General features: G+C 40.2%; 1 protein-coding gene across 2 annotated transcripts in view; it reads left to right on the forward strand.

The window, feature by feature from the left end:
• The first annotated feature begins 249 nt into the window (after positions 1–249).
• Positions 250–13,328, forward strand: part of AHCTF1 (AT-hook containing transcription factor 1) — a 37,245-nt gene continuing 24,166 nt past the window's right edge. The window contains exons 1-8 of one of the 2 annotated variants that reach the window (XM_042019991.1): positions 250–413; positions 1,561–1,814; positions 5,439–5,619; positions 6,420–6,627; positions 7,141–7,374; positions 7,470–7,586; positions 8,303–8,387; positions 12,770–12,920. In XM_042019991.1, coding sequence (XP_041875925.1) covers positions 293–413; positions 1,561–1,814; positions 5,439–5,619; positions 6,420–6,627; positions 7,141–7,374; positions 7,470–7,586; positions 8,303–8,387; positions 12,770–12,920 — 1,351 coding nt within the window. In that variant the 5' untranslated portion in view covers positions 250–292. The remainder of the gene's footprint in view (positions 414–1,560; positions 1,815–5,438; positions 5,620–6,419; positions 6,628–7,140; positions 7,375–7,469; positions 7,587–8,302; positions 8,388–12,769; positions 12,921–13,328) is intronic. The other variant, XM_042019992.1, reaches the window with a different exon arrangement.

Below are 13,328 nucleotides of genomic sequence, written 5' to 3' on the forward strand. Positions count from 1 at the left end.
ATGAGTAGACCTGAACTCAGTGTGTTGTTCTCTTTCCTACTATTTATCTTGTCCATCCCTGTGTCACTTTTTGTTGATCTCAGAGGCATCAGAAAAGCACAAGATTCTCCTTTTGCTCTGCTGTGAGATGAAAAACTGTCCTGAGTTCCATTTTTTTTAAGCAGAAAGAGCTACAGATGATGTATAGGAGATTTGTCACTGCATACTGATGAAGCTTGGGTCAGTCTCAAAGATATTTATGGCTGACATGAGTCTTTCTTTTTGCCTTTTTTTCCTTTATTTACAGTGAAGAATGCGAGACCTAACGGCTCAGGTAACGAGCAGTCTGCTGCAGTTTCCAGAGGTGACTGTTCAGGCACTTGGGGAAGATGAGATCACCCTAGACTCTGTGCTGTGTGGGAAGTTTTCTGGAGGTGAGCATTTTCCTTTAAATTTTGTTGTGGTATAAAGGGTCATAACATCAGGTTGATTCTGTTAAATAAAATGCATCAGATTCTGATAGCGCTAAAAGGATATTTGAGCAGTTAGAAATGCTAAGCATTGAAATTGCAACAGCCTGCTCCAATCTACTGAAGTAGATTAGTGTGCTATTAAAATAATTTAGCTGACCATGCCCTCCTCAGTTGTGAATGAAATAGGAGACAGTTTTCAAAGAAGAGATAGTGTTGTTTTGGGATGGATTTCTTTCTACCAGCTCAAGCTCTGCGTCCATCATAACATCCCATGCAGAAATAGTTACAGAGATGCAATATGCTCCTTTTTCTTCTCTAGTCTAAATAAAATATGGGAAGAAGAGGACAGCTCTGTTAAGCACTGCCCGTGTATTTCCAAGGTATTTAATAGGATGCAGATGAGGACCCAGTGAGAGTTGCTGAAAGCAGCTAAGCAGATTAGCTAGCTGACTTTCTAGGTGATCTGAAGGTAGAGCTGGATGCCTGTCTGGATGTCTGGGCTTGTGTTAAGACCAGATAGAATCTTACCTACCTGACTGTAAGTGCAGTAATGGAGCTGATCCTTCCTTTGAGCTTGATGTTCTCCAGTGAAGGAACAAGTGTTAAATTCTTCAGTGAACCAACACTTGTTGAAGTGTAAAAGTTGAAATGCAGTGCCCATTTGAAGATAATTTCCTGTCCAAATCCCTGCCCAGAGTAGTCACGTGTCAAGCAAAATTCTTAAACTGGAAATGAATTGGTTTAGATGGGCTGTATTTGAAGTGTGCTTTGAGACTTGTGTTCCTGTACATATGTAGGTGTTTTCTAGCAAAAGCAAGGCAAGTATGATGTACACGCTAGAGATCAGTCTATTGTAATCTTTATCCCAAACAGTCAACGTTCTTGAGTGCAGGAATGACAAGTACAAATGCAAAGGAACGGGGTTATTAATTTTAGGATGTACTGGTTGAGGGCTGCAATGGGTGATTTAAAAGCATTGTCCAGAAGTAGGTAGTTCGGTCTTCCTCCCTTTGGCGCGTTTGAGGGAAAGGCGCAGTGACAGCGGCCTTGCTGTTGTTGCAGTTCCTCTGCTGGGGATTTGTTCAGTCATGTTTCTTTTCCCTTGCAGGCAGAAGTGGCCTGGCGTGGCTGGCGTGTGGCCCTCAGCTGGAGGTGGTGAGCTCTGTGACGGGAGAGCGGCTCTCTGCGTATCGCTTCAGCGGAGTGAACGAGCAGCCTCCCGCTGTTCGCGTGGTGACCGAGTTTTCTTGGCAGAAGAGGACTGGACTCCTGGTTGGGTTGGAGGAAGCAGAGGGAAGTGTTCTCTGTCTCTATGACCTTGGGATCTCAAGAGTGGTTAAAGCAGTTGTTCTTCCAGGAAGGGTATGTATCTTTTTGGGGAAACAAAGATTTTGTGTTGTTTGGTGCTGCATAATCCTGCTTGAGGAAAAGGTCTTGTGCATCACTTTGTAGGACTTACACTTTTTATATTGCATTAACGTATTGTCAATTCGGTGTATCCAGTCAAGAGAGCCTTGATGTAGAATCTTGGACTTAGCAATAGCATTATCTTTTGAGTTTACTGATAGTAAAAAAAATGCTGTAGAGCCCATAGTGACTTAATTCTCTTCTTTTACAAAAAAAGGCATTGCAAACTTCTTTTTTTGTCAGAGCAAAAAAGAAAACCCCAGTTAGGGTGTCTGTAATATACTTTTTCTGAACAGCTAATTTCTGTCAGAAATACTGTCTTTAAATTATCTCAGACTCCCATCATTGTGTTGTTAATGACTTTGACACATTCCCCTCAATCTCAGACTAGGAAGCAGAACAAATTTTTCCTTTAATTTAGGATTGGAAGAAAGAGATTTTAGTGAGTTATCTGTCAGATTGTTGGCAGATATACTTTGTCTGCAGTCCTTGAATCTCTGCTTATTGAATAAAGTGTTTGTGTAGATGGGATACAGTGGTGTAATGTTGCTAATTTTTTCTGCCTTCTGTAACCCTTGAACTCAAATGATGTAGTATCCCTGTGTCTCGTTATTGTAATGGAAACAAGTATCAGATTAAGTTATCAGAACATTAACATTCTCTGTGTTTTCATCACCTTAATCTGCAACAAATAAATACTTATTTACTGCTCAGCTTTCCCGAACATTATTTGGTTTGACTTGCTAGAATACAGGTGGAAGTGTGCTTACTAGTAGTAAGCATTTGTGGTGTGGTAACTTTAAAGATACAAGTCGGGTCAGTGTTTCAGTGTGTTGTTTTGCTATCTGCACGGGTTTTAGAGGGAGAGGCAGGCTGTGTGCTAGCATAAACATATAATCAGTAAGTAAATTATGTTCTGATAAGTGATGTTGGTGTGTTAGATTTTATTTCTTCTATCTAAGTAAGCTAGGAAAGGTTAAGAAGTAAGGATTAGGTCGTGTCGAATCTGTATCTACAGAAGTGTTTTGAAATAGAAGCTATTTCCAACAATCAGTTGTATTAGAGTTGTTCTATACCACAAAAACTGGTTCAGGAGCAAAGATGATGAAGCCCTGCAGGAAAGAGTTGGCTGTTGTGTGATGAAGGGTATGAATTTTGAAATAAAGCCAAAGCTGCTCTGAAAATTTTGCTCTTATGCCCTGAAAGCTTTTGATTACAAGTGTGTTTGGTCTGTTGCTTTCGTTTTGCTTCCTATGTCTTTGATATTGCATTAGTTAAGTCAGCATAGTCAGGACACAGGTATTGCTAATTGGACTGTCAGCTCTCAGACTGTGAGTGGGAGTAAGGGTAAGCAAAAACAAGTAGATAAAACTTCCACTTGGCTGCTGTCCATATGTTTTGAATTCTTTCAGAAACTCATATTTGCATATTATGTAATGTATAGTTTGGGGGGGTTGATATGCCTGAATGTTTCTCTGCTTTTCAGATTGATTATTTTTAAAGGTAAAATGTGGATCTTAATGTCACTTTCTACAGTTTTGTCATTACTCTTTTAAACCTTTAATGAGCAGCATGTTTTCAGGACTGTTTTCTCAATGGATATAACTGTGGACAGCTAAGTTGTACAGTTTAACACTAAGAGCAATTCTGCTCCTAGGTGTCAGGTTGTTAGTGTACTAATACAGGGTGCTTATTGTGACGGTGTGACTGCCTTTTAGTGTAACAGTGGATGTTGAATCATTCAGAGAATACAGAGGTGAGTTAAAAAACCCAAACTCAGGAGCTTAGAAAGAATTTTAGCATAATGGCTGTGAGTGTCTCTCAGTGCCCTCTGGATATATAAAATGCAGCAGAAAACTGAAAATGTTGACGAGTATGATTTGAACTGGATTCTGAATTAAAAACATGAATTACATTGAATTGGTTTATAACAGTTGCATGTTTAAGAACTGTTGCGTGGTATTTTCCCAATTTTTCCCGGTTTCTATGAGGCAGAAGGGCAGCATTCAGATTCAGTGAGCTGAGAAAAGTTTTCTTTGTTCTTTCCCAGAATGAGCTGGCAGTACACTAGGAGAATAGGAAAAAGCAGTGCATAGCATAGTGGAAAAATATGTCATTTCAGGAGCGTCTACATGGAAAATAGAAGTAACCGGGGAACATTTTTGGAAGACTCTATGCAAAACTAGTAAAGATTCATTTGGAGCCAGTTGTACAATGAAAAAAATACCTTGAAAAGAAGTTAGAAGCAACACTTGAACCTTGGCTAATTGTGCAGCAAGATGTGTTCTGTATTTCCTCATCACAGTCACCAAGACTTGGAGCTCAAGAATCCGAGTAATCAAAATACTTTTGCTAGTCCTCTGAGCAGCAGAGAAGATTGGAGATTTAATTTGAATCATAAAAATTCTGAAAGAAAACCGAGTTTCCTAAATAACTATAGGTACTTCTAAGATTGGAATTCTTGTGTCCAAGGTAAAAGGTGGATTGTGTAGCAGATGTCCAGGCAGCACAGTCGTAAGCAAATGCTTGATATGGGAGAGGAGAAAACTTCAGGGGGCTTAAGGGTTTGGATATTTTCCCCCACTTCTGGGGGTAAATAACCTCCCTAAAAAGATGGGCCACCTTGTGATGCTCACTTCTTTGCTTTGTTTTCAGACAAACCTTTGTTGTTGCTGTAAAGCTGCCTGTTTTCATGGTGCTGCATTTGTAAGAGGCCAATCGATAGCCCCTGTTCTTCTGTTGTCCAGCTTTAGTGCAGGAGGCTTGGTGTGCTTGGGTCTCTGCTGAGCAGTCAGTATTGTGCTGGGTGTGCTGTGGGTGCTGAAGGGTCTTCACCTTGTCCTGAGGTTGTGGGGACTGCTTGTCCTGTCAGGGAGCAGAGAGAGCTCGTGCCTCAGGCTGAGCAAGTTCCTGTTTGGTCTGTTGCTGTTGGTTTAGGCTGCCTTCTACAGTTTTCCTTCCCATCTGTGACAGTGCTGGCACGCATTTAAAATTTTTGTTGGATATTATGAGTCAAAGTGAGGACCAGCATAGATTTTACTAAGCCAGCATCTCCCTCCAAGCCTTTCTAGGAATGTTTCATTCCCATGGAAATGGTGTGTCTGCTGTGGCCCATGGCCACTGCCTTGTTTGCCTTGCAGCCCTGATTTATCCTGTGAGATGTTTGGTAAAGAGGACCTGGACTGTATCACAGTGCCGATGGGCTGTGAGCAGTGGAAGGACTAGATTTAGCTTTGTCTTTCTTACTTAAGTCCCGTACATACAGTAAAGCTTCTAGCATGTAATTGATTTCATGTGTCTTCTCAGATGTAATTATTTCTAAGTAGGAAATGGAAACTGGTAAGCTGTAAAGACAGAATGGGCCATTTAAGTGGAGAGAGCTTTCTTTCTATGAATTTCCTTTTTGCTTGATATAATTGGGAACAATGCTTTGTTTTGAAGTCTTATGAACCTGTATTTACTTTCTTATTTCTGATGTGCTAATGCTGGCTTCATTTCTGAGTGAATTGAGCTTCCCTTCTGAGTGATTACTCTTGAGCTTGTCAGAAGAGCTTTGCTGTTGACTGCAGTTTCCCGCAGGTGACTGCCATCGAACCCATCAGCAGTGACGGCGGAGCCAGTGTGAGCACCCGGCACCTGCACCAGAGCCTGCGATGGCTCTTTGGAGTGGCAGCGGTGGCTACAGACGTTGGCCATGTCCTTCTGGTTGACCTTTGTTTGGATGATTTATCTTGCAGTCAGAATGAAGTAGAAGCATCGGGTAAGCTGCAGTTTTTAAACTTGAATTTAGAAGTAAGAAAATTTGTTTCTTTTCAAAAGCCAGCATGTACCCCAGTGAAGATCCCAGCGTGCTGACTGACTGCTGACGTTTCTGACACTGCTGATTGCAGATGGCAGTTTGGCATTGTGTGGTCCTGAACTGATCAAAAATTGGGAGTGGCTCAATACCCCTCCTGCTGTTAAGAACACCTCTTGCTGCCCAGATCCCTTTGTCCCTATGATTCTTGTCAGTGGGATGTAGGAATTTTTCCATCTGAGTCCGTGCAGCTGCCTGATAGGAAGTTGTGTCAGAGGTACCATATTTCTTGAGAGGGTTCTCCTGTTTCCTTTAATGACTTTGGGCAAATTTTAGGCTTGTGTTTTGAAATAAATCTGGTTTATCAAAGCCCTGCATTTGGGTGAATGAATACTGCAATTTGTGTTTTCAGATTGTGCCCACTGTTTTGGGTGTTGTAAGAGTGGTTTCAGGAGTTCATGTCCCTTCAAATAGCTTCATCATGAGGCCCAAACTCCTGATTTATAGAGTCCAAGAAGAATTTGTCTAGAAAGGTTACAGTTGTACCCAGTTTTGAAATAGGATTGAGAATACCTGTCCCATTGGAGAGTCCTTCTTTTCTCTGAATAGGTGCAGAAACAGAAATAGCAAAAAAGGTGTTGCAGAAATGGGTGTTTTGCCTGGGACAGTAGAATTAGATTATATACACTGTATAATCCCATCAGTTCCAAATGCAGCTGAAGTGGCATAATACATTCATTTCTTGCCTGCTTTTATGTGTGTAGATCTAGAAGTTGTCACTAGAATTCCTGCTGAAGTTCCACAGAGAAGAGAAGCTGTGACCAGAGAAGGGAGGCATCTCTGTTTTCAATTACGAAGTCCTTCAGGAACAGCAGTATCAACCCTGTGCTACATAAGCAGAAGCAACCAGCTCGTTGTGGGTTTTTCTGATGGCTACTTGTCACTATGGAATATGAAAACTTTGAAGAGGGAGTAAGTAATACTTTCCACTTGGTCACACTTGGAGGTGCAGTGGTCTCAATTTTTTGTTTCAGGAAGTGCTGCAGTAGGGCTGTGATAAAACTGGTTTTTTAAAGTCAGTTTGTTCTGTCCAGGAGTATTCAGTAAAACTATGCAATGTGTGTATTTCCAGGTATTAGAAAGTATTTTTCAGAACCAGGTACTGCAATTAGGCTGAAGTTACTGAAAGCCTTCATTATGTAAATAATGTGATTTTGGTGATAATATTTTTTAAAGTGTCCATGATGAAACTAGTGCGACATGGTAATTCATTAGCTGATCTGTGTCTGAAAGCATATTCTTTCCTACATTTCAGTCTTAATGGAAATTGGTGGTGAACTCATTCCAAGGCAAGGGTGCATGCAAATGAAAGATTGTTTGGAAGCCTTGGAGTCAGTATAAGGGACATGTAATTTTATAAGCAATAGTAAAATTTAGAGGTGATTTTAAATCTGCCACTTAAAATATCTGACCACATTCAGATAGGGGTTTACGTAAGGAAATCTACAGCACCTCACCGGAAACTACATATGTGTTATGGATGAATTATGGATGCATAAATAGACAGTGGACCATAATTAGATGCCAAGAAAAGATTGTGAAGGTACAGCTGAAGTTCAGAAGTTGGGAAGACAAATACTTAAGAAGTAGTGGCTTGTCAGTCATCAGTTGTTTAAGATGGAAGTACAACCTTCTGCACTTTGAGGATAAACGTGCAAGGTGCTTTTTTCCCCAGAAGATGCCTCTACCCTTCTACAAACAGCTAGAGCCAGCAGGCTTTTTTTCTTTATCATTTTTTTGTTTTAAACCTGTAGGCACCACTCTCAGCTTGAAGGAGGAAGGATTCCTGTCTATGCAGTTACTTTTCAAGAGCCTGAGAATGATCCTCGCAATTGTTGCTACTTGTGGGCTGTTCAGTCTACACAGCAAAGGTGAATAAAATCTTGCCATAAGTCACTGATCTTTTTTTATAATACTTGTTCACATTCAGTTGATATCTGTGTATTCATTTTGTTCATTTAACTGTACAGGAGATGAAAAGTATTAAGCTTACAGTGCAGTTTTTTCAGGATTTTTCACTTGTGGAGAGGGGTCGACTCACTCCTACCTTGTGAAAGAAGGCAAAGGAACAGTGCCTATATTTTTGTGCTTTCAGTCTTAAATGATTTCCCTTGTTTCTTGATGACTGCTTCAAGATTTGTTTGGTATTCCCATCATGATATTCAATACCATTTAAAGTGGTTTAGGCTGCAGATGCAGAACAGTAAACATCATCAGCAAGCTACTTAATCAGCCCAGCTGTTCATAGAGTGGTAGTCTTCTTAAGTTTGACTTTAAAGCAGTTTTCATGGAGAATGCTTTACTGTTGTGAGTGATTTCCAGCAATTCGGCAATTTTTTTCTCCATACTGCATATTAAAGCTTTCCAATGATGTAGTTAGCATTGGCCCCTGAAGCTGCTAGTGTCAAAATTTCCTGCTTTCTGTTTTACTGGCTAAATGTGACCAATTTTCATGTTTTGGGAAGCAGTATTTTTCTTTTTAGCAAGAGCATGCTCTTAAGTAAGTTTCAGCCTAGATCTAATAAAATGCTAATGAGGATTGTAAAGCCTCTTTGTAATCAAATCTCCTCATTTATACCTTTTTCAGTGAAGGTGATGTTGTGAGTTTACATCTGTTGCAGTTAGCATTTGGTGACAGAAAACGTCTGGCATCAGGACAAGTCATGTACGAGGTAAGACAGGCCTATATGTGAGAAGATGAAAATAGTAATTTTGTCTAAGTGAATATCAGTTAAGTTGACCAGGTTAATATTTACGATGACAGATCAGTGAGACTAAAGAAAAAATGTCTTTTGATGAGTCTCTGTAGGCATTGTTTGGTCCATACTTTTCAAAACAATTCATAGAATCATAGAGTAGTTTTGGTTGGAAGACCTTAAATATCATCTAATTCCAATCCGCTGCTATGGGTATGGATGCCCCCCACTAGATCGGTTCACTCAGGGCCCCATCCATCCTGGCCTTGAACACTTCCAGGGATGGGACATCTGTAGCATCTCTGGGCAGCCAGATCTCCAGATCCTCACCACCCTTACAGTAAAAAATTTCTTCCTAACATCTAATCTAAATCTCTCTCCTATTTTAGTTGAAAACCCCTTCTCCTTTGTCCTTTCACTATCTGCCCTTGTAAAATGTCAGTCTCCCTCTTTTTTACAAGCTCCCTTTTAAGTGCTGAAAGGCTGCACTGAAGTCTCCCAGCATGAGGTTGGACTATTGGGCTGTGAGTGCATACTGCTTCTTGTCCACTAGCACCCCCAAGTCCTTGGCAGGGCTGCTCTCAGTCATTTCTCCTGGTCTGTAGTCATGTCTGGGATGTTCCAGGTGCAGCACCTTGCACTTGGACTTGGATACCTTCATGTCACGAGATTCTCATGGGCCCCCCTCTTAGGCTTGTTGAGGTCCCTCTGGATGACATCCTGGCTTTCTGTTTAGTCAGCTGCACTTTTCAGCCTTGTGTAATCAGCAGACTTGCTTATGGTGCACTTGATCTCACTGTGTCATTGATGAAGACACTGCAGCGCACCGGTCCCCACACAGGTTTCTGAGGGACACCACTCAACGTTGGCCTATGCCTGGAGATAGAGCTGTTTGCTACAACTCTTTGGCTTGTTCCATCCAACCAATTCCTTATCCACTGAGTAGTCCACCCTTCAAATCTGTCTCTTCAATTTAGAGATGGTGATGTCATGTGGGATTGTGTCAAAGACCTTTTAGAAGTCTAGGTAGGTGACATCAGTCAGTCTTCCCTTGTCAACTCTTGCAGTCACTCCATCACAGACAATGACCAGATTGGTCAGACACAATCTGTCTTTACTGAAGCCATACACTTTTATACTGCAGTGTCGTGTGTTCCAACTAGATTAATCTGCAGAGAGCCCCTATACATTCAATTCCTGAAGAGGAAATGGCTGTTACAAATGAAATTACTCAATTTAAACATCACATGAATGGCATATAGGAAGAGAAGACAGGGCTTTGTTGAATAGCTTTGTGTTACCGAACTGTAGATTTGAGGAAGCCTCTGTCTGTCTCCCTTTCTTAAAATATGGTCATGTATACATCTTATAGATTTCTGATCTCTGTTTTATAATCTTGTTTTTCTTTTAAGCTCTGTCAGCCTGACTTCAAATACACCTACAAAAATACCTACAATGTCTCTTCAGTCTTGATTCTGAAACTCAATAGTTTTAAGGATGATTCTTTTTTACTTTTTGGCTGGGTTGTCTCTGAAATCTACTCTTAAAGCCAGCAAAAGATATAAATGCAATGTAAGGTGGTATGATTTGGTCAGAAGAGTCTCCGTAAATTTTTAGAACTGGTTCCAGAGATGCTGTGGTATAGAATAGATAAAATATAGAAGAGATATTATTAGGTCTCAGATATCTGGCAGAGATGGGAGGCACCTGTAGAATTTTAATTCCATTCAGCAGTATGCACGAAACTCTTCCAAGATCTTTTTAGTGGGAAAGTAATCTTAATTCAGAGTAAGTCTTTCCTCCTATTTGGCACTTGCTCTTGTATGTTCTCAGTAGTACAAAATGAAATTGAGGTAATCCATGGATTACCTTGGACTGTGGTTCAAAGACTTTTTTACAGGGACTTTGAGTTTTGAATTTTTTGGAATGAGTTTAAATTTTGTTCTTTTTTTCCTTCTATCTATAGGAAAGCGCCTTCCTCATTTGGAAGTGTTGCTTTTGAACAGATAGAGGTTAGGTGTTTGGAGAAGGTAGTGTTTCTTTAAAACCTGTCCTCTGTCATGGTGATGAAGTAGAAATACCTTCAAGTGGTTCAACATATCTGAATATGCATGTCATATCTTCGTGTGCGGTTTTTTAATGACAAAAATACACAGTGCTCTAGAGGAACAGAGCACCCTGTTTGGGGGTCTTTTGTGTGTGTGTGGCATTTTTTTATTTTAAAACAGCTTTCATTGCGGTTCACTCCTGCATCTTGTGCTCTGAGCACTTTGGCAGGTTGATAGGAGAAAGTTTCTTTAATCTTCTCAAGATTCACTTTTGAATTTCTGTTTTGTTTTATCCTCTTTTAAAAGTTTTTTTTAGCTACAGTCTTAGCAGTGACAAAGACAATACCTTTTCCTGTGTGCTGCATTGGGAAAAAAGCAATTGTCTCTATTTCTCTCGTGGCTACTACTTTTTCCATCTGAACAATTTGATGTTAAAAGTGTGGGACCTTTAACTATTTGGTGGTTATTCATCTTGGTTGTCTTACTTTTCTGAACAAGATGTGACAAATGTCAGTTTGTACCTCAGAGGGTTGAAATATTTCATCAGCCTTTAAAAATGGATCTACTAGAAATTCCAGTTGATACTCTTTAAAAAAAACACACAAAGCGATTAAAAAATGTTATTGTGTTTGTGACTTGGAAAACCTGTGGTGTAGTTAAAGTAAGACTTGGAACCCTCTACAGGCTATACAACCAGTAGTACATTCACAGGCTTATCAGTGGTGTCAGGCACCATTCCCTGGATCTGAGATCTTTTCCTTCCCTGCTGTTTCTGCTTCCCCATGATGAGTGTGTTGAAAGATCGCAAAAGGAGCCAATCTTAGAAGGCTGTTGAGGAGAGCTGAACATCTGCACCCTCTGAGGAGGAAAGACAGGTTCTTCAGCTGGCTTCCAGATAAACCACTTGCATGTGTAGTTTCATGCTGAGATCTGATAGCATCTACTGCCAAGAATCCCTCCCCAAAGGATGCATCAGGACAGGATCTGTGCTCTCCAGTAGACACTTAAGTCTTGGATTACTTCTTGTGGTCATAGATTGGTCAGTATGACATGATGGCTCTCTGCCTACATGACTGAATCAAGCTTCTTGTTGGTCTTCAGTGACAGCAAATTTAAGAGTTGTCCCATTCACCAGGCCAAGCTTGAGTAAATGAGGAGAAATTAATCTACTGCTGCTTCTTGTTCACTGAGTAGAAGTCACAGTATCTTGAAACACTTGTCCCCTTACATCAGTGCTTTACGTCCCAGGAATCAGACTCGAGGCCATGAAAGCTTGCACTTTGTATTACGGTAAAAGTCACAAATGGAACTTCTGAAACGCGTGGCACTGTGTTTTTATAAACGGGTCCAACTTGGGTCTCCATTGTCTTCAAGGCTTGCTTAAATCTGCTCAAGTAAGAAAACTGAAAGATACACTGAAATTAGGCTTTCAAAGGCCTTTTTTATATCATCTCAGCAGCTGCTGTATCTTGTGGATCAGTTCATGGTCATGGAGCATATCCTTAACTTTGTCCTGCACAAGGCTTGTGTATAGTCTCTACGTTGATACCAGAGTCTGACCAGTTCAACTCCTTTGAAAACTGTCCCATTTAACTGGTCTGGAACATCATAACTTAGTATCTTCTGTGCACTAGAGTTCCTTAACTTAGATTTGCTTGCCGCAGTGTGGAAAATTTAAAGTATGCGGCTTTGGCTAGGAAATTGTCTTCAGCAGGAACTATTTGGTATTATTTTTCTCCTTCTTCTCTGCACCAACTTTGTGTGGGTGTGCCTCTTCATGTATGAATGACAGCTGAAATTTCTAGTCATTAAAATTAATGCTGGACATATTTATGGAATTTTCATGCTTTATCTTGTGGAACTGTCCTTTGGAACGGTGAATTTCTTGTTCAGGACATGATCTCTTTTAAAATCGGTTTTAGTGATTAGTTATCCTACAGTGAAGGTGAGGTTCTTTGCTTAGGCTTCATGTTAGTTTTTCAAGGAGATGGTTTGGATTTTTCTTGTCTACCCTGCATATATCTGTTACTTCCAAAGTTCCTGAATAAGATAGTGTGGACTGTGCATGCCTCAGAGCAAAGTTTTTCTAAGGAATTGATAGTTTTTGAAAATGTGCAAAGCCTTTTCAGCCAAACTTACCTGCTCCAGTTTGAAACTTCTCTTTAATGTCAGATGTAGTTTTTATTTGCTATCAGAAATAAGTTCATTGGAAATAAACAGTACCATATACATGTTATATTAGATATATACTTTCTTTCATAGTAGATCTAATGAAAATTACCTTCTTTTTTAATTTTTTTTCCTGCCCAGGGTTTGGAATATTGTGATGAAAGGTACAGTTTAGACCTCACTGGTGGAATCTTTCCCTTGAGAGGGCAGACCAGCAATACTAAATTACTCAGCTGTCAGACCATAGAAAAGTTTCGCAACCATGCTGACAGAGAGGATAGCATTAATGAAGGTTTGTTCTGATGTCCCTGTTTGGTTATTCTAAACTACATGATTTGGGAATCTAAGCAATGAATGCTGTTCTATACTCACAGTCTTAAAGTCTTAAATATTCGTCTAGCTGACCTTGTTGGGCTTATTTAAAAAGAATCGCTTGCTTAAGTTCTGTGGGACTTTTTTATCCCTCTGGACATCATTCTTTAAGGGAAAAAATAAGTTTTATTTTATGTTTGCTGGGATGCTAGAGCAGTGTATGGGGTCATCTGTATAATACTGGTCAGTCAGTTTGTTCTGGCAGTTGTCTTCATTGCACAGTAAGATCAATCTGTCTGTTGCTTAGGAATGTTACCTGATTTTTTTTTTTTCTTCTCCCTGATCAAACATATGGCTTGGCTGCATCCATTTAGCACCTGGTCACTAG

The sequence above is a fragment of the Corvus kubaryi genome, unplaced genomic scaffold, assembly GCF_017639235.1.
Source record: "Corvus kubaryi isolate FWS band 111438036 unplaced genomic scaffold, C.kubaryi_AGA036_p1.0 36626, whole genome shotgun sequence".
Classification (NCBI taxonomy): domain Eukaryota; kingdom Metazoa; phylum Chordata; class Aves; order Passeriformes; family Corvidae; genus Corvus; species Corvus kubaryi.